The sequence below is a fragment of the Octopus bimaculoides genome, chromosome 4, assembly GCF_046866305.1.
Source record: "Octopus bimaculoides isolate indiv1 chromosome 4, ASM4686630v1, whole genome shotgun sequence".
NCBI lineage: Eukaryota > Metazoa > Mollusca > Cephalopoda > Octopoda > Octopodidae > Octopus > Octopus bimaculoides.
Window position 1 is genome coordinate 145,773,100 of NC_142931.1, and position 22,500 is coordinate 145,795,599.

Below are 22,500 nucleotides of genomic sequence, written 5' to 3' on the forward strand. Positions count from 1 at the left end.
TTTTGGGGACATTCGATATTTGTTTACAGATACACACGTAACAGAAACGTAGTCACCACTGTCGCCATTTTTTTGTTGATTTGTCAACGTCTTTCACCCGACGTATCTGTCATCCTCAGTGTGTCGTCTGCTCCTACTCACCGAGAACTTATTGACAATGTTTCAGTTCTCAGAATAGACATTTTGACAAATCATTCAATTCACGAAGGGAAAAGCAGCCATTATTGCTAGAAAAATATTCATAAATGACAACTGTGTGTGGGAGGTGTCTGTGTGCGTATATATATATATATATATATATATATATATATATATATATATATAGATGTATATGTAAAGAGAGGAAGAGAGAGAGATACATATGTATGTATATATATACATAGATGAATAGATATATATATACATACATATATCTATATATGTATATGTATATGTATGTATATATATATATATATATATATATATATATATATATATATATATATATATATATATATATACATACATATATACATATACATATACATATACATATACATATACATATATATATATATATATATATATATATATATATATATACATATATATATGTATATATATATGTATACATATATATATGTATTTATTTGTATATGTATTTATATATATGTATTTGTATATGTATTATATGTATTTATATATGTATGTGTATATATATATATATATACATACATACATACATACATACATACGTACATACATATATACCTACGTATATATGTACATACATATTTATATATATACATATATATATGTATATATATATATATATACACATATATATGTATATATATATATATATATATATATATATATATATATATATATATATATATATATATATATAGCCGTTTTACCAATTTTGTGGATACTCTAGCATTTTCTTTCACCTCTCCCCTCATTACTAATTTCAAATATTTTCCGCCATTGTTGTCGGAATTCTAATTCGAATTTTCCCCTCCCCATTTAACAGGCGTAAACCTAGAAACCATTCTCTTAACCCCAGCTCGCTTTTCTTATACACTTGCATGCACATTTGTAACACCTTCCACCTTGCACTCGCTACCTTATGTGCATCATCACACACTCAGACATACCGCCCACCCCTTTCTGACCTGCACTCTTTCACACTACGCACTCACCCCGTTTATACCCAGCTGCAGATGCACTCTCATACGTGCATCTACACACCCATCCCGTCCACCCGTATTAAGTGTTCCCATATGACTGCATTCCTGCCTGTCCAATTTCATCTTTTTGTTTGCCCTCTGTACCTTTCTATAGATAGAGAGGTAGATAGATAGATAGATAGATAGATAGATAGATAGATAGATAGATAGATAGATAGATAGATAGATAGACAAATAGATAGAGAGAAAGACAGAGACAGAGAGAGACAGACAGACAGACAGACAGACAAACAGACAGACAGACAGACAGACAGATATCTTTTTATTATAGCCACACAGGGCTAAATACAGAAAATGGACAAATTAGAAAGTAGAGCTTTTGGGGGGGGGGGATAATTTGGATCAAAAGGGATCGCGGGAAGAAAAAAAAAAAAAAAAAAAAAAAAAAACGTGGGAGGGGGCGATCAATAGGGATCGTGTATCACAGTCGATGTAAAAAACGGGGAACAGATTAGGTTTATCCGTGGAGAGAAAAGCCTACGGAAAAGACCACGGTCACCTCAGGCTTTTTTTTTTAAAGGTACATGAAAGTAAGTACCTTCTCTCTTTTTGTCTCTTTTTGTTACAAGTCTATGCTTAAAATGGTGTCGTCTTTCATTCTTACCATTCTTGCCACATTTACCCATTTTTTATTGAAACTTTCATTCGACAACACTTTCCTCTCTATCCTCATCCTCCTTTTCAAGTGGTACTTGAAAAAGTTGACGAGGGACTGACCAGAGAGGAAAGTGTTTGTTTGTAGACCTTTCAAACGCGTCCACCACACGCATTCTTTTGCCATAGCTATCAGTGTTACAAAAACCGTTTTTCCTTCCCGTTTAAAGGAAGGTGGCGGAACAATATTCACGATAGACTCGGCTGATAAGTGGGCTCGTCCCACACGCGACAACAGCCGTTCGACGAAGGTCCACAGCTCTGAAATATCTGGACACTGCACGAGTGCGTGCAGAACGGTTTCGTCGCTCTGACCGCATCTCGGGCAGGTCGGTCCGGTGGTTTTCGAACCGTGTCTGTAGATCTTCTCTCGAACTGGTAGTGCGTCTCGATAGCATTGCCAAGCCAGGGATCTCTGGAAATTATCCATAGGCCCCGGCCCGAACGTCGTCTTGAAAAGGCGGGTTAAGAATTTCTCGTCGACACCCAGGTTTGCCCCGAGAGTGTCGTCAGACCTCCCCTCCACTAGTCCTCTATAGAACGCATTGGTCGTTTGGAAGTTGCACAAGTTTGATCCCGGACGGCAGAGCTGTTGTAGAGCTTGGCGACACTCGCGGTGCCATTCGCCCAGTTTCGGTCTCTTCCTGATCCATGTTTTCAGTTCGGTGAGTGAGACGAGCTGCGGGAAGGCGTGCCTCACAAACGGCGCCCACACCTGTTCACCGTCGTCAATGAAGTTCCAGAGATGCCGCAGTCTCAGCGCATGTCTGCGCATCATTAACCACGGCATCCCCAGTCCTCCACGTAACGGTTGTTGACAGCAAATGGATCGCCTCACCATCGGAACGCCACCCTTCCACAGAAAGCGGAAAAGTATGCGTTCTAGTTTCGTGATGGTGGCATCGGGACAAGGCACGACGGTCAGGCGGTAATCGATGACTGATGCGATATACACATTAGCCACCTCCGCCCGGCCTTTTAGAGATAACTTTCTCTCAGCCCATGTTTGGCTGAGTTTGATCACTCTACTGGTGATCTCGTCCCAGTTCTTATCCATTTGGAGGTCCGGACTGAACCAGACCCCGAGCAGTTTAACCGGTCCGTCCGTCCAGCGTCCCACTACGGAGTCACTGTTGGACGGTATGGGCTTGCTTCTCCAGGTGCCGAGTAACAAACCCACTGACTTTTCCGGGTTAATTTTTGCTCCTGTCACCGTTTCGTATTGTTTAAGTGTCTCGCCTAGCATCTCGACGTGCTTTTCTCTCGACACTATGACGGTGACATCGTCCGCATATGCAGATAGATAGATAGATAGATAGATAGATAGATAGATAGATAGATAGATAGATAGATAGATGGATAGATAGATAGATAGATATAGTTATATATATATATATATATATATATATATATATATATATATATATATATATATATATATATATATATATATATATATATATATATATATATATATATATATATATATACATACATACACTCATAAACATATACATACATACGTATGTATGTATGTATGTATGTATTGTATTTATGAATGTATGTATGTGTGTACATACACACATGCATACATACCACCGAGATCTGCAACCGCGGTCGGCTTCACACACACACCTTTCTTTTATCATTTACATATGTATGTATGTAAGGATGGATGGATGTATACATGCATATCTATCGAAGTTCCTAAAAATAAAAAGAATTCCGTAAACAACACACACCTACATACGCACATACACAAAAACACACGCGTGCACACACACACACACACACACACACACACACACACATGTACACAGGCATACATACACACACATACATACATAAATACATACACACATACATACATACATACATACATACATACATACATATATACATACATACATACATACATACATACACGCATATATACATACATACATACACGCATATATACATACATACATACATATATACATACATACATACACGCATATATACATACATACATACATACAGATAGATACGCTATTTTTTTATTTGAGTTTGCTCTCCAAATACATAAGCTTTTAGTCTTCTATTTCTTAGTTTTGAGACTGCGGTCATGCTGTAGCATTATCTCTTCCCTTTCTAAACATTGTGATATATGCAAATAACAAGACTACATATATTCAATGAAACTCTGTTATCCTTTTTCTTTGTTCTTTCTCATATATATATATAAAACAAACAATAAATGAGTATATGCATATATACGTACAGGTATGTGCATACCTGCGTCTACCTGTATATATAGGTGCATATCTGGGTACAGGACATTGCAAACAAAACGTAGACAAGAAAATAATAATAACCAGAGTACAGAAAACACACAAGCCACATAGAGAACAGTTTCCTTCAATATATATATATATAAAGGTACAAAAACGCAATGGAGGAAAATACACACAGGTACGTACGTATGTATGTATATATGTGTGTTTTTTAGTGTGTGTGCGTGAGAGACAGAGAGAAAGTGTGTGTGTGTGTGTGTGTTTCTTTGATACGTTCCTATTTCATTTATTTGAATATAAACGATATTTTTGTGAATCTATTATGAGTTACCTCCCTTATTAAACAGCAAGAGAACAGAACTTGTGAGATAACAACACACACACACTGACCCGACAGGGCGATGTCACTGCAAGGAGACTCCCTTTCAACACAAGCAATCACTTTGTCCTGTTATTGCTAAACACTTGGCTTTTGGTGTCAGTAGTCGGGTGTTTGCTCCAACGAGGAACAAGCAACCATATCCTCCAAAATTTCACCCTAGCGTCTTATACAAAAAAAAGAACATATTGACTAGTGTGATTGTAGATGTATAAAAATACAGGATTGCCACAGCCGGAACGCTTTTGATCGTTGACTGATCTGGAGCTAAACAACGCTAACAACAGTGTTGACGGCGACACCGCTTATTCTGAGTTACATCCCTTGAAATAGTCTGAGGCTTGTAAGAGTGCTCTCCCCTACAATTCTATCGCCTTAATTCTTTCCTGAAAATTATGTTATCAATAAACTATCGATATATTTATCATTAAGATTAGTTTTTCTCAGCAGTTTCTTCTTCGACCACAAAATACTGTGGACGAAAGTGGCTCTGTGTGACCGCCAAGTTGCAAAAGGACTTCTTGATTTGACCAGGAAGTTAAAAATGCCTCTAAGCAAAGCAGTGGGTTTCTAAAGCCTGGCTGACAAACAAGTCACCTTTTTGCACAGGTGGCACACTGAGGCGCGAAATGTTGCAGCAGAGACAGTTGGAAGTCCAAGGCTAAGTTAGTGAAGGACACTGGAGCCAAGTTGGACTCTAACTTTACATAGACTAATTAATTATTCTGGTAGACGAGCCGTCGACATCGTAATAAGAAGCCATTAAAAACTCGGCTGAACTTCTTTCTCCAAAGAGGAACATTATTGGGAGGGAAAGACGATTTTTTGCTTATCTGAATCCAGTCGTAATAGAATCTTCTGACAGACACATGGTGCATCAAGGGGCGAAGATTTATTTCTCAGAAACTGAAGTTATAGAAGAGATGACAGCGTTCAAATGGGGCGAGGCCGTTGGAAAGGATGGAATTCGGCCGAAGATGTTAAACGCCTTAAACAGATATAGAGACATATATATATATACAGACATATATAGAGACATATATATATATACAGACATAGAAACAGTTACACAAACACAGACATGTGACCATTCGTAAAGGAACTTTGCAGAAGCCAGAAATTTTCCTGTAAACCCAAAACGCTGCGAAACCCTACCCAGCATGTCTTTCAACCCATGGCCATATGCTTTTTCGACGTCTACAAAGCACGCGTACACCTCTTCGCAATATTTCTATCGTTTAAGGCTACGAGCTGGCAGATACGTTAACACGCCGAGCGAAATGCTTAGCAGTATTTCGTCAGTCTTTACGTTCTGAGTTCAAATTCCGCTGAGGTCGACTTTGCCTATCATCCTTTCGGGGTCGATAAATTAAGTACCACTTGCGTACTGGGGGGTCGATCTAATCGACTGGCCCCCTCCCACCAAATTTCGGGCCTTGTGCCTAGAGTAGAGAACAATATTTCTATCGTTTATCGAAGACCTGTCATAGAGTGAATATCTGGTTGGTTGTGCCGTGTCCTGAACGGAAGCCACGCAGCTCTTCAACAAGTTTGAGCGCAACACTTTCCCTCCAACACTTTCCCAGACATCTAGCGTAGACTTTACTGGGGAGGCTCAATAAGGAGGTTCAATAAGGAGATTCCCTGTAAATAAAGCATCGTCTCTAGTTTTTCTCTTTTAAAAAATAGTGATTACCACCCTGCATCGCCATTGTATGTCATTGTAACTGTATCTACATTATTAAAGACATTTGCGTTGGAAGAGTTCGAATGATTAACATCCTCCATATTGATTATCGAGAAAGTCTTTAAAAGCTGAGAAATCATTATTTCTAATCTAATGTGGTTCAATTTCTTGTCTTGAGTCTCATCCTAATCTTCTTACGTAACATCATTATATTTATCACTCTCACAAAATATCATAATTATATTAATCACCATACAAGATACGACGATATTAATCATTACACGTTATAATTACATTAAGAGAAATAATGATAAAAACATTCAGGAGCCGGTGTCGTTGGAAATATTTCCCAAACAGGAAATTATGCCGGTGACATAAGTAAGAAGGTTTTTGAAATTGGATTCACTCAGAAACACTTTCATTTATTTATAGATACGTCCTCGTCTGTGTTCAAACCATCGTAAAAGATAAGCAACAAACATCACCTAACCAAATAATTATTACGTATCAACATGTTTCAGCTTTACGACTAACCGCGAGAGTCTGTTAAAACAGATGAGCTGGAGGGATGTGACTTACAAGGGAGGTCACTCTATGGTAACATACTTAAAGGAACGAAGGAGGTGTTTAGTGTCTTATATATTAAGAGACAACATATCCGTATGTCAAACGATTACAGTAAATAACAGCATACGATTACATAAGAAGAGTATAAGAACAGGAAGCAGAATTAAACACAGATGTTAGCATGAACGGAAACTTGTCATTTGTATTAACATTGATGTTGTTACATAACTGGTCATTTATACTGGATCCAGTCTCTCGGCTGAAACACGGCACAGCAGAAGGGAGTGGTTCGAGATTACATTCGTGTCACTAACCAAGATAGCAACTTAACTTTTATATTTGAATTAGTGTTACTTCCCAAAATATATTCTAGTTGATGACAGTTCACCATCAACTGATACGTGATCCCAGGTGCAGAAAAATACTCGTGAGTAAACATTTAGATCTTTGCCCAACAAACAAACACCCCAAATACCAATTTTTCCTTTTATATCAAAGCATCGGGTACGCTTCTGTGTAATTCTGATTACATAAGGAAAATATATTCATTAAGAAATACAAACCAAAGCTAAATAATTTATAACAACGCAACAGAATGAGTATATACACTATATTCGGCTCGACTAAACAATTAACAACAACGAAAATACAGAAAGTCAAAAGTTGAGGTAACGGGTTCGCTCCGAGATTCGAAACTCTGACTTCAAATACTTGTGTAATTACACTTTTCCGATATTACTGGCTGATGTCACCCTACGAACTTATCAGATGGCCCCGCGTAATGTTGTAAGTTATTGAGGGAGCGGGACACTCTTTATCCTGTACCAAATAGGACGAGAATAAAACTGGTGTCACATAACACACACACACACACACACACACACACACATCCACACACACACAAATACACACACACACACACACACACACACACACACGCACACATCCTTCCCACTGACCCGACTGGACGAAAACGTTTCGAGACGCCACTACGACGTTCACTGGTAATGATTTGTCCTGTCACCGCTCATACTGGGGCATTGGTGTCAATTCCTCGATACGTTCCAGCAAGTAAATAGCAGTTAGATTCTCTGAAATGTTATCATAACGAAAAATTAGCCAAGGCACTCTTAAGTGTACAAAAAGACGGTATTGCCGCAGCTGGAGCGCTTATGATGATGGCTTTCTTTCAATTATAAATGATCTGCAGCTAAAAAATAGTCACAGTAGCAACAACAACAACGACGACGACGACCATATATTTTTCCAGTTTGGTAAAAATGCAGCCTTACGTATTAACCGCAATTATCTCCCACAGCATTGTCTTGCGCTGTAAGAGTGCTCTCCCCTGCAAACATATAGCTATAGTCTATGCTAAATCAAGTTTTTCTATATCGATATATAATAATAATAATAATAATAATAATCCTTTCTACTAAAGGTACTCCACATGGAGTGAATTTTTAGGGCTTATAAATCTAATATTTTTTCTATCCTTCTTTAATCCTGGTTCCCATATGCTGTTCATATCTGCACTTGGTCCGCTTAGGAGGTTGTTGTGTCCTAGCATATGTGATGCTTCTTTTAGTTTTCGTATTTTCCAGTGGTGTTCTCTGTCTATTATTTTAACTTCATCCCACAGGGAAAGGTGGTGTCCGCCTTTCCATACATGATCAGCTATACCCGATCTATTTATATCCGTCAAATGTAAATAATGTACATAATGTACATAATTCCTCATCTCTTAAATATAGAACTGTAGTGAATAGAAGTTTTGAGTTTGCGTGAAAACAAGAGCATTGCCATTTAAATATCAAGAGAAAGTCTATATAATTTATGATACGTTATGCGTGTTACTTCATACAATTAGGAAGACAAACTCTGGGCCACAGTATTCCACATAAGGTAGAGGCAGGTAATAGAAGCTGAGACAAAACTGTTATCTCATGTAAAGTTTTTGAGTCCGTCGAAGCCATTCATGCTACATTTTGTGGTGGCCAAACGACATCCAAATGTTATGGCATCTTCTACAGAAAGTCCCTGGAGCAGAGAGTAAATTGTGCCGGCTGTGAATGTGTCTCCGGCGCCTAATGAATCCTCGGGGCTTGTTAAATTTTCTGCAGGACTATGGTAAATTACTCCGTTTGAAAGTCGACAGGTGGCGCCCTGTTCGCCCCACGTACATATCAGAGCTTCACTGAAAGAACATTAAAATTCAATGTTAATTGAATATTAAATCTATGTTATGTCTTGAGAGGGTCATTACGCCAATAATTATAACACACGCACTGGTTCAATATCACTTCTTTATTGTTAGTCAGTTGGTTAAATATCTCAGAACAGACTTTGAAGAGAGAGGACAAGTCACTGAGAAGGTCGCGAATAGCGACGAAAGGACTTTGACTAACAAACAACCGATTGATCTTTTTAGTCAACACATTAAATAAATGATTGATCAGTTAGTTGGTTAAATTTAACTAACAATAAAGTGGGATTGAATCAGTGCGTGTGCTACTATTATTGGCATGATGACCCTCCCAAAGATTAGTTTCAACACACGAATCCTCAACAAGAATCTTGCTAAGCAAATACAAAAATGAAATAAATCTATGTTAATTAATTGGTTAGTGGATATTAAATGAATGCTAGTAAAGAAACTAGCTAATATGTAATTACTGGCTGATGTCACCCTACGAACTAATCAGATGGCCCCGCGTAATGTTGTAAGTTATTGAGGGAGTGGGACACTCTTTATCCTGTACCAAATAGGACGAGAATAAAACTGGTGTCACATAACACACACACACACACATCCACACACACACAAATACACACACACACACACACACACACACACACACACACACACACACACGCACACATCCTTCCCACTGACTCGACTGGACGAAAACGTTTCGAGACGCCACAACAACAGCATCAACAACGCACTTCGCTCGCTCGAGATTGCAGGATTAAGGCTATAACGAAAGAATCGTGCTACATCGCTGCATTCGTTTTTTTAATCTTTTTTTTCTTTTTTTTTTTTTAGGTGAAGGCAACGGACTATTTGAGAAGTTTTGAAGGTAAAAATTATTAATCGTATTAACAGCGTTAGATTATCAAATATGTAATATAATTTCTTAAAGAGAGAGAGAGAGAGAGAGAGAGAGAGAGAGAGAGGAGAGAGAGAGAGAGAGAGAGAGAGAGAGAGAGAAAGAGAGAGAGAGAGAGAGAGAGAGAGAGAGAGACAGAGACAGACAGACAGACAGACAGAGAGAGAGAGACAGAGAGAGACAGACAGACAGACAGACAGACAGACAGACAGACAGACAGACAGACAGATAGATAGATAGATAGATAGATAGATAGATAGATAGATAGATAGATAGATAGACGCAACAAAATTTCTTTCTGAGGTTTATTATAATCTGCTCCCTCTTAATAATTTTGAGTATTTTCTACGAATTTAATCAAGAAACTCAGTCCCACTCAACAACACTCAACATTCAACAACACTCAACAACACTCAACACTCAACAACACTCAACACTCAACAACACTCAACACTCAACAGCTTAGACACACAACATTTCTTCTTCTCGCCATTAAATTAAGTAAAACAAAAAGATGTCAGTTGGCAATCTCGACTCTGTTTACCTTTGTGGACAGGAACTTGCCAATCCTGTGACTGCTTCTTCCATGGAGGAATATCCTCGGAATTTAGCGTAGTCTTTGCCAAGGAACACATAATTTGGTTCACACAAGAGAATCTCTAAACGATAAGATAGAAAATATACAGGTCACAGTTAGTATATTCATGACACAGTATTCGGTAATAAGTACATTATCGGGTCTACACATAATGTGCGTGTGTGTATATTAGCATGTGCGTGTTTATTGTGTGTATATTTGTGCGTCTTTGAGTGTGTGTGTGTGTGTGTGTGTGTGTGTGTGTGTGTGTGTGTGTGTGTGTGTGTGTGTGTGTGTGTGTGTGTGTGTGTGTGTGTGTGTATGTAGTTGCGGGAGATTTGGTTCCTATATTAAATCATGGAACTTAATACTTGTATCCCCTTCGTTAGTTCACTGTCCTGACCCTTGGTACCACTAAATCGTATCATTTACTCCGTATAATATTTATTTTTTGTCTAGAAACTGGGAAACGATTGTCTTCGACTTACCAAATTCCTTTTCCGGTTTTTCGACTTCAACAGACGTTATAATTCTTTCTTCTACGTTTTTCGATCGGTTGGTATCGGAAAGGTACTGGAGAATTTTCTTGAGCTGCCGAATATTTTCGGTACCACTTAGAGCCTGCCAACACATGATTGAAATAAAGGAGGTGCCGCAGACATTCTGCTATTGTTAACAAAGAAGACTTTGCACGCGCTAGTCGCAGCCAATTTACTTCATGTATGTCTCTGCTAGACATTTATCTCCATGTAGGACTTATAAGAAGGTGGAGCGGTTAACTAATCAGGGACCCGGAGAGGAGCTTCCTATGATAATTTAGAGAGCCTCGTTCTTAAGAATTCGTTTTTAACTCATTGCAGCTTTGGAGATTGACAGCCTCTGCTTCCGGGCCGAACGATTCTTGCAATCCGCAAAAAATAATGATTCTTTTAATAGACTCAAGACTGTGGGGGAGGGAAATCGATGACATCGATCTCAGTTCTTGATTGTACGAGACTTTATTTTCGAATCAGTCCCGGAAGGATGAAAAGCAATGTTGAACCTCGGCGAAATTTGAACTAAGAAAGCAAACAGCCTGAAAAAATACAGCAAGACATATTGTACGAAGGCTCTAAGGATTTTACCTGTTCATTGTTCTAATCCACAGAATTTTAGAAATAACCAATTGCGAGGGTGATATCAACAACCATTCAGTCCAGTAAATACCACCAAGGAAAAACGCCATCATTGTCTCAGAGTCAAAAGAGAAGCCCAGTTCTGTGAAACGTGAATCAGCTTCATGGCTACTTTTCCACAGCTCCAGGCTGGTAGATGAGGGTCGGTCTCGGGAAACGGTTAAAGTTGCAGCAGCACGTTAGACTAATAACACACCATCTAGATATAGCGGTTGTCTCAAATTCCACCAAACAAGTGATTATGTGGGAACTAACTGTGCCCTGAGAAGACCACATGGGGGAAACTCATGGCAGGAAGTTGGCCAAGTACCAGAAACTGGTAGGACAGCGCAGTAATCGAAACTGGCAGGTATTGTTACGAGGCAATGGAAGGAGGCTGTCGAGGTTTTTAGGGCGTTCATTCTGCAAAACTTTGACTGGGATGGGAGTTGCTGGCGCAACAAAGAGGAGGGCCATAGATTCTATCAGTGAAGCTGCAGAGAAGGTCATTAGATGGTAGCTTTAGATGAAGATGGTAGGCCAGTGCAAGCTGGGACTCGATCAACTGAGCGAAGCGGGGTCTAATATTGAAGGACTTCAAACCCCCGGAGATTCCAGATACATCATTGACGATGTATCCCAGAGCATCCGTAAGATGTATCGTAAAACTAAACTAGTTTTAATAATTTTATAAATAATTAAAATAGTTTAAAGCATACTGACCTCAAAATGAATCCATTTAAAGGCATTCTTATTTAAATCAATTCTCAGGAATTCCTCAAACGTTACCGAAGGAAGGTTTCTAAAAAGAAAAAAACATACAAAAACATAAATGAGACTTGTGTATTTCATATGACCGCACAGTCATTATACATAAGACTAAAACTTATATATCTATCAATGCGCCCTTTTAAAGCCTAGCCAGGCTCATGGGCCCGGTTTCTATGGCGTATGTGTTCCTCTCCCCAGCTGGACGGAACGCCAGTCCATCGCAGCGTTACTCAAGAAACAGGAAGAAAGAGTGAGAGAAAGTTGGGGCGAAAGAGTGCAATAGGGGTAGCCAACACCTCCTGCCAGAGCCTCGTGGAGCTTTAGGTGTTTTCACTCAATAAACACACACAACGCCCGGTCTGGGAATCGAAACCGCGATCCTCCGACTGCGAGTCTGCTGCCCTAACCACTGGGCCATTGCGCCTCTACAAAACTTATGTATGGGACTTGCATATTTTCTGTGATCACAAAGGAAATGCTTTACTTTATCACATCTTAAACATTTTATGTGCATGGTCGTTGTTCTGATTTTCTTTTTATTCTACTAATAAGAAGCGATATGTTCGCGAGATCGTGGTTTCGATTCCCGAATCAAGCAGTGGGTTGTATTTGAGGGCAAAGCACTTCATTTCACGTTGCTCCAGTCCACTCGGCTGTAAATGGGTCACTCTGCAATGACCTGGCGTCCCGTGGGGGCCGGACTGTTGCGATTACGGTCACTTATCAAATGAGAAATCTGGTAACCGGCCCTATGAGTGTGAAAACTCGAGGCGGTAACGCCCGGAGACTTGTAAATATTACAAGCCTATCGTCTTCTCTATAACAGAAGCTGTTTCCGAAGAACAAACCCTGTAATATAATCCCGTTCACGTGACCATCACATGACCATGTCATTTATTAACGTAATCTCTAGGATCCCAAGAAATTTGTAATCGTCTTTGTCAGCTATTAATGGCGGTACTAAAGGAACAGATTGAATTAATGAAAGTTAACTTTTCGTGGTATGTAGAAGCGCATGTCTTATTGTGGTTTCGATTCCTGGATCGGGCAATGTGTTGTGCTCTTAAGCAAGACACTTCATTCCATATTGTTCCAGTCCACTCAGCTGGCAAAAATGAATAATCCTGTGACGGATCAGCGTCCCGTCCCGGGAGGAATATATGCGCCAAAGAAATCGGGAAACTGGTCATATGCCCATTGCAGAATAATGTGGACTAACTGAACTTCCTCATGGCATCTATACAAAGTAATGTGAACCGATCGAATGTAAGTAAACAGTTGGGACGGAGCGAACTAGTGACAGAATGTATCAGCAATTGATAAACCCTTCTTTCTGTCCTCAACTTTTGGTGAAGTCATAGGGGTACGATGGTACCATATAGTGAAGTCACAAGGATACGGCCGGATCATTTGGTGGATGTGTGGCGGAGATCGTCCTTCTTCGGGTTTGGAAAAAAAGAAAAAAAGTTAGAAGAATCGATGCCAATTATATGACTGGTACTATATGTATCGACCCCGAAGGGAAGAAAGGTCAACTTGGCCTCAACGGGATTTGAACTCAGGGCAGCGCAGCGAAATAAAACGATCACCAAAAAATAGTGCAGCCGAGGTTTCAACGACTCCACTGACTCGGTGCCTATTTAATGCCTATAGATTTAGTTAAGGAATATAAATAGTTAAAATTTAGAATATGTTGGTTTGAACTGTTTTTGATAGTATAAAAGACGCATGCGCACACTTCACGCGTCACATTTTCGGCAGCGCATATTCAGGAAAAAAAAAAGATTATAAAGCATCATTGCTTGTATTACTTAAACCAAATTTGCATAAAGTACTTATGGGGGATTTTTAAAGCAGATTTTGGGGAAAAAATTGTTTTATATGCCATTTAAGTTCAGTAAAAAGTTAAAAATTAGAATAAATTGGTTTTCTACGAGAAAAATTTTAACATTTGGCACTAAACTTTTCTTCGGAGACGATTTTTATTACAATCCGACGAAGAGTGAATGAATAGAATGTAATACGAAAAACGATCCAGACAGAGAGGGTTGGGGGGGGGGGGGGGGAATAAAAAATAGTGAAGGAAAAACCAGCAAACATGAAACAGAGTATAACTTACATCGGGGGAGACAGGATTGTTCTAGAAGCATTCAAAGAGTTAATAAGCACCACTGTCTGAATATTGATGTGTCCATCGTGGAAGATGCAGTTGGATATGTCGATATTATATTTGGCGAAGTCTTCGATAAGAAACCTGCAACACAGATTGTGAGTGAGTATATATCTATATATATATATATATATATATATATATATAAATGGTGTGTTATGAGAATTTTATGGAAAGGTATCCCACAGAAACTCAACAATTTACATATTTTATCCTTATGAAAAACTGAGAGCATACTAAAGAGTCTAGTTGGGTTTAGTTGTGTATAAACTAAAAATATGAAGAATCTTTGTTAGAAATCGCCCTTTGGATCCCTCCAAAGTAAAAGATAAAATATAATTCAACCTCTCCACACAGATACACACTTTATATATATATATATATATATTACTGTATAATAATATATCATAACAATTTGAAGCGACAATTTTTAAATACACACAAATGACTGAAAAATAATGAGCTAACCCCAGCCAGAATCGAACCTACAAATCAACGCTAACACGGCTCCTTGCACATCCGGTTGTGCCAAAAGCTCACACATTAATTTCAGTCAAATTTAGTTAATATATACTTAAACTGTCTAATACTTATATATAATATATAGGCATGGCTGTGTGGTAAGAAGTTTGCTTCTCAACTACATGGTTCCGGGTTCAGTCCCACAGCGTGAGCTACACAATGGAAAGACATAGATGCCGGAACCATGTAGATGGGAAACACGTTTCTTATCACACAGCCACCCTGAACTTCTATGATAAGTTTAAAGAGATATTAAAGATATGAAAACTGACGCTTTCTCGTAGCTGCTGGCCATACTTCCGAAGAATGCAGAAGGTTGTCCAAGGAGGGACAAAACAGTAGAGTTATTCGAAGCGTTACCACCTCGTCTCCATTCTTGATGAAGAACTCTGCAATACGAGAACAAAAAATACAAATGAGAATTAAGTATAATGATGATAATTAAATAGGGAGCGATTTATATAATTACTGATTATATCTAATTAGATAACTGATACATTTAAACATTTATTTAGTCTGGTGTTGTGATATTGTCTTCGCTGTCTTTGCCGCCGTGAAACAACCTAAATAGACATTGAGACAGTTGAAAAGTGCGGATAACGAAACGGGCTCCGGGGAGCAGCCGTTTTATGTCTATCATCAGAACTACATCGGCATTTTGTTGGAAATTAGGAATGAGAACCCAGGTTCGAAATTTCCCCAAGACACCTGATGAAGGCTGGAAGGTATATCAGCCGAAACGTTGTGTGAACAACAAACGAGACGAGGACAAATATCCGTCAAATGTAAATAATGTAAATAATGTTATATTTTTTAAATGAAATATTTGCACGGATGTACTTTGCAAATGAAATTATTGAAATAATATTCCAGTAATTAACGGACAACTCTTTAATTGCAAAAGTCTTATTGAAATCTTCAATCTAAATCAAGGGTTCTCAACAGGGGACATTTGGAGCTCGAGGGGGGTGTTTTGGAGCAAAGGAGCTCTCTTGTACCAAAGAGCACTCTTTCGATAAACAACACGTTGGTCTCATAAGTGTCACGTGGTGGAAATAAACGTAATTACCAAACTTTCAATTCATTATTTCATTTTTTTTTTTTTTTGCATTTCAATTTGCACATCTGTACCCCCGACTGCATACAAGTGCATATATAAAACAACATCCATTTTTTTATCATTATTTGCTGATGTCAAAATAAGTAGTATATTGAAAAACAAAAATATTTTCTAGGGGGTCATTTGTGACTCCAAGGGTCAAAAGGGGTCTTTTGGCCAAAATGGGTTAAGAACCTTTGATCTAAATTAATCATTTCCTGTTAAAAGATGGCAACGAAATGTTTTACTTTATACCAAAAATGGAAACTGAATAGACATTCGGCAAAGCTTTTGAAACCAACCAAGGCAATGCCCCAGTATGGCCGCAGTCTAAAGAATGAAACCACTGAAAGAATATAATAATAAAAGAATAGAAATTCTTACGGTGTATCAGTATCTTCGTCCGGGTATTTGGGGCAAATGTTTACAATATCGATACACACTAAACCAACGAATAAAACCTTCGGTTTCTCTTCTGAATCGCTGAAAAATGTAAATGGACTCTGAGTTATTGCTCGAAACATTTGTCATTGTTTAAGTAAAAACTGACGTAAAAAGAAACAGGTGTTAATGCATTAATACGGCATCAGTGGATTTTGAACCCAACACATAGAGGTTTGCAACTAAATACTACAGCGTATTTCATGTGCCATTTCACGATCTTAGATTTCTATTATTATTATTATTATTATTATTATTATTATTATTATTATTATTATTATTATTATTATTAATATTATTATTATTATTATTATTATGGCACAATCGTTAGCTCACCGGGCGAAATGCTTAGCAGTATTTCGTCTGCCTTTACGTTCTGGGTTCAAATTCCGCTGAGGTCGACTTTGCCTTTCATCCTTTCGGAGTCGATAAATTAAGTACCAGTGAAAAACTGGGGTCGACGTAATCGATTATTCCCCTCCACAAAATTTCAGGCCTTGTGCCTATAGTAGAAAGGATTGTTATTGTTACATTGATTTTAAATTCAGCCGAGATAGACTTTGCCTTCTGAGATCAAGTGCCACCGAAGTCGATTCGATCAAATAAGTACCAGTTGAATACTGAGGTCCATGTAATCGACTAACCCTTTCTCCAAAATTTCAGGCCTGATGTAAAAAGGACTGATAGCACATCGGAGAAAATACTTGGCAGCATTTTTTCCGGTTATACATTCTGAGTTCAAATTCCACCGAGGTCGATTTTGCCTTTCGGGGTCTATAAAATAAGTACCAGTTAATTATTGAAGTCAATGTCATCGACTTTGTTGACCTTGTGCAAAAATTTGAAATTATTATTATTATCGGCGAGCTGGTAAAACCGTTAGCACGCCGGACGAAATGCTTAGCGGTTTTTCGTCTGCCGCTACGTTCTGAGTTCAAATTCCGCGGAAGTTGACATTGCCTTTTATCCTTTCGAGGTCGATGAAACAAGTACCAGTGAAAAACTGGGGTCGATGTAATCGACCAGTTCCCTCCCCAGAAATTTGAGGCCTTGTGCCTCCAGTAGAAGGGATTATTATTAAGAAATAGATTAAGACTTACCGCAGGTGAGACATATCTGGTTGTCATTTATAAACAGAAGTTTGTGTGTGTGTGTGTGTGTGTGTGTGTACTTTTTCTATGGTTTTGGTTTAAAGTTGATAGTGACTTCGAAGTATCATTGCTGCTGGTTCATCAAACTGCAATGTAGAATTATGACAAGATTTTTAAAGTGAATAAAGGTAAAATAATTGGGGAAGAATTCTGATTGGATGTGTATGTGTGTGTGTGTGTGTGTGTGTGTGTGTGTGTGTGTGTGTGTGTGTGTGTGTGTGTGTGTGTGTGTGTGTGTGTGTGAGTCCGTCCTCTTCTCTCTATCAAAATTCTCTCACAAAGCTGAAGGTACGTTGTGCAATGTCACTGTAGTTGTTAGTTAATAAGAGAGAGAGAGAGAAATGAAAGAAAAAGAAGAAAGAGGAGGAGGAGGAGGAGGAGGAGGAGGAGGAGGAGGAGAAAAAGAGAAAGAAGAAGGGGGGAGGAGGAGGAGGAGGAGGAGGAGGAGAAAAAGAGAAAGAAGAAGGGGGAGGAGGAGGAGGAGGAGGAAAAAGAGGGAGGAGGAGGAAAAAGAGGGAGGAGGAGGAAAAAGAGGGAGGAGGAGCAGGAGGAGAAGGAGGAGCAGGAGGAGGAGCAGGAGGAGGAGCAGGAGGAGGAGAAGAAGAAGAAGAAGAAGAAGAAAAAGGAGGAGGAGGAGGGGGGAGACGAAGAAGAAAAGAAGGAGGAGGAGGAGGAGGAGGAGAAGAAGAAGAAGTAGAAGAAGAAGGAGGAGAAGGAGAAGAAGAAGAAGAAGAAGAAGAACTAGGAGGAGGAGGAGGAGGAGGAGGAGGAGGAGAAGAAGAAAAGAAAAGGAGGAGGAGGAGGAGGAGGAGGAGAAGAAGAAGAAGTAGAAGAAGAAGGAGGCGGAGGAGGAGAAGAAGAAGAAGAAGAAGAAGAAGAAGAAGAAGAAGAACTAGGAGGAGGAGGAGGAGGAGAAGAAGAAGAAGAAGAAGAAGAAGAAGAAGAAGAAAAAGAACTACGAGGAGGAGGAGGAGGAGGAGAAGGAGGAGAAGGAGGAGGAGAAGGAGGAGAAGGAGGAGGAGAAGGAGAAGAAGAAGAAGAAGAAGAAGAAGAAGAAGAAGAAGAAGAAGAAGAAGAAGAAAAGCTAAGCCATTTGAGCGGTGAATGAAGAAGAGAAAAAAAAAGAAAGAATGCAGCAGGATAAAAGGAAGAAAGCTACGTAAAAATTGACGGAGTGAGGGGGGTAACAAAGAAAGAAAGACGATGGGGGGGGAGTGTAGAGTGACAGAAAGAGAGAGAAAAAACAAAGAGAGGAAAGTAGAGAGAGGGTGAAAGAGAGAACGAGAGAAAGAGGGACGCGCACCCTCACAAAAATGCTCGTACGTTCGTAGGTTCAACATTTCCGCTACGTATCTGCTGTCGCTGTTGTGTCTATTATAAGATTGTAATAATAAAACATACATTATCGTTTATATATTGTCATATATTATTATCATTATTATTATTATTGTTCAGTAGTTTTATTTTTATAACGTGCTTTCACTTCACTACCGAGCGCAGCTCTGTGCACCTTGGGTATGTGCTGTGGTTTGCTGTGGTGCTCTTATGTTTACTGTATTATTATTATTATTATCATTATTATTATTATTATTATTATTATTATTATTATTATTATTATTATTATTATCATTATTATTATCATACTTGCATTTTCCGAATGCTTCCAGCTACGCAATAAATATCTGATCCCCCACTTAGAAATAGAAAGCGGTTTATGGTTACGTTTAACCCTGGGTCCAGCCTTTATTGAGTAGATTTTATGATCAAGAGCGTTCTGGCCATGACCATCCTATCTTTTTTTATGACAGTCGGGTATGATTTCAGAAAGGTGTGGCTGTTACTTCTAGCAAAACGAGTGACCACTTACAAAACTTGAGTGATAGCTGCGCGTGTGCGTGTATGTATGTGTGTGTGTGTGTGTGTGTGTGTGTGTGTGTGTGTGTTTAAGGGTAGAGATAAGTGGTATCATGGATACTCGTTCTTAAACATACACACACATACATACACACACACGTTTGCTTGTTTATGCATATGTGTATGCATATATGTGCGTAGACGTATACATACATACACACACACACACACACACATACACACACACAACGATTAGCAAAAAAAAAGCTAAGCAATGGCTGAAACAGTTACGACAGAAGATCTTCGAATGGACAGAATGAACCACACATAACCGGTTCTCCGTCGGTTACGACGACGAAGATTCCAGTTATCCGATCAACGGAGCAGCCTGCTCGTAAAATTTAACCAAGTGGCCGAGTACTCCACAAGCACACATACTCTCAACGTAATTCTTTGGGAGATTCACCGTGAAACAGTGTGTGACAACGCTGGCCCTTTTCAATTACAGGTACAACTCATTGTTTGCCAGCCGAGTAGATTGGACCAAGGTGAAATAAAGTGCATTGCTCGAGGACACCAAGCGCCGCCAGAAATCGAACTCATGACCTTACGATCGCGCGCCGGATATATTCATAACCACTAATCCACGCGCCTTCACACATACATAAATAAGAGCAAAGATTCCATTCGGTCATGAATGACCATGGGATTGAACCTAGAAAGTTCTCCTCCAAGTCTCCCTTCTCCATGGCACCGATGTTATCCAAGGGAAAGGCAAAGGGGCCGATACAGCTTGGCACCAGTGACATCACAATTCATTTCTACAGCTGAGTTAACTGGAGCAACGTGAAATAAAGTGTCTTGCTCAAGAGCACAAAACACAGCCCGGTCCGGGAATCGAACTCAGTGCCTTATGATTGTGAGCCCGACGCTCTAACCACTGAGCCATGCGTCTTCACCTCACCTTTCACACACACACACACACACACACACACACACACACACACACATACATTATTTGATTCTCTGTCTGAAGAATTTCTAACAGGACATCTCTAACATGTTTTCTATTACACGTTCACTTTTGCAACTCCTACTACCAAATGAAACACATGTAATGATGAATAAAAAATACTAAAAATTTTTCCAATCTCTTGATTGCATATATATTCAAGTCTTATGGAATATTGGTTTCTACTCTAGGAACAAGGCTTAAAAATTTGTGGGGAGAGGCAATTCAATTAGATCGACCCTAGTACGCAACTGGTGCTTAATTTATCGACCCCGAAAGTATGAAATGCAAAGTATTTCACTCGGCGTGCTAACGTTTCTTGTTTATTTATTGTCCACAAGGGGCTAAACATAGAGGGGACAAACATAGACAGACAAAGAGATTAAGTCGACTATATCGACGCCAGTGCGTAACTGGTACTTAATTTATCGACCCCGAAAGGATGAAAGGCAATGTCGATCTCGGCGGAATTTGAACTTAGAACGTAGCGGCAAACGAAATACCGCTAAGCATTTCGTACGGCGTGCAAACGATTCTGCTAGCTCGCCGCCTTACGCTTTTGGAATATTAGAATAAGTAGATGTATCTCAAGAGGACACGGCTTGGATTTTAACCCGCTCTACATACATACATACATACATACATACATACATACATACATACATACATACATAAATACATACATGCAGGGTTGAGCAAAAGTAGGTATACATTGCTTTGTATGAGTGGAATGTTCTTTTCATTTCTCTGTTGCTATGATTTGAAGAATTCTATGATTCCATGTCCTTTTTAGCTAATTATTTCAAAGGTAAAATAATTAGTCTTAATTTCAGATATTGATTTTATGGCGGGTAATTTGACCAACGAGGAACGAAAGTCGATCATCAAGCAGTACTGGGAAACAGAGAATGCAGAAATGGTTAGACAGAAATGGACCAGTTCAAAGACCAGTTCCATCAAGATTAACAGTTTAGAGAATATCTAACAAATATGAGTAGACTTGGTCCATCTGCAATGCACAGAAAAGTGGTCAACCGGTCAGTGTTACCAGTGAGGAAATTGATATGCTTGCGGCATTTCCCCAGAAATCAAAAAAAAAAAAAGGAGGGCTTCCGATAAACTAGGCAGGATTAACATTATGCAAAATAAGCACCTGCTCAGGAAATCAAGGAAAAGGGTACCATAGAAAGGGTAAATGGTTTACGGCACAAAAGAAATCACTTTAAACTTGGTAAAATAATATTTGGAATGTCTTTATCTCTGCTAAGTATAGAAGCCCATGTGTTAGGTAAGATTAATTTTGAGGATCTGATCAAAGACTTTGCAAATGGAAAAAGTTTTAGAGACTATTCAAATACAAAGTGGATGTATAAAAAATAACCATTATTTTCCATGTTACTGTTCGTTCTTGTTTCATTTTGAAAAATAAATATGTATTTTATGGTTTAAAAAGAAAGAAAAGAAATCATTATTACCTCCGCCTTAGCGAAGGCGGAGGAATTGTTTTCAGTCGCGTTTGTTTGTTTGTCCGTGGACAAGATATCTCAAGAACCGCTGGATGGATTCGGATGAAACTTTCAGGGATGTTTAGCCTTGTGACTGGCACAGTGTCATTTGATTTTGGGATCGATCCGATACCGGACAAGGATTCTAGATTATTTTTTCCGATTCTTTTTACTTCACACATATATATAAAGTTTCACATAATTCTCTTGCACACGCACACGGATACACACATATATTCACACATTTTCAGCGTTGAACATTACCATCCCATTTCCCTTGTACAGGCGCGCGCGCAAATATACCTCTCTTTCACACACACATATACTCACACGTCA

The 22,500-nt window shown here is 38.9% G+C and overlaps 1 protein-coding gene across 1 annotated transcript in view; it reads right to left on the reverse strand.

The window, feature by feature from the left end:
* Positions 1–7,391: 7,391 nt before the first annotated feature.
* LOC106876478 (ketohexokinase) overlaps positions 7,392–22,500 on the reverse strand; it is a 19,960-nt gene continuing 4,851 nt past the window's right edge. Inside the window, exons 2-9 of the mRNA XM_089351660.1 lie at positions 17,743–17,879; positions 16,586–16,684; positions 15,375–15,491; positions 14,530–14,664; positions 12,363–12,441; positions 10,974–11,106; positions 10,453–10,567; positions 7,392–8,992 (exon numbers count right to left, since the gene is read on the reverse strand). Coding sequence (XP_089207786.1) covers positions 8,740–8,992; positions 10,453–10,567; positions 10,974–11,106; positions 12,363–12,441; positions 14,530–14,664; positions 15,375–15,491; positions 16,586–16,684; positions 17,743–17,756 — 945 coding nt within the window. The 5' untranslated portion in view covers positions 17,757–17,879 and the 3' untranslated portion in view covers positions 7,392–8,739. The remainder of the gene's footprint in view (positions 8,993–10,452; positions 10,568–10,973; positions 11,107–12,362; positions 12,442–14,529; positions 14,665–15,374; positions 15,492–16,585; positions 16,685–17,742; positions 17,880–22,500) is intronic.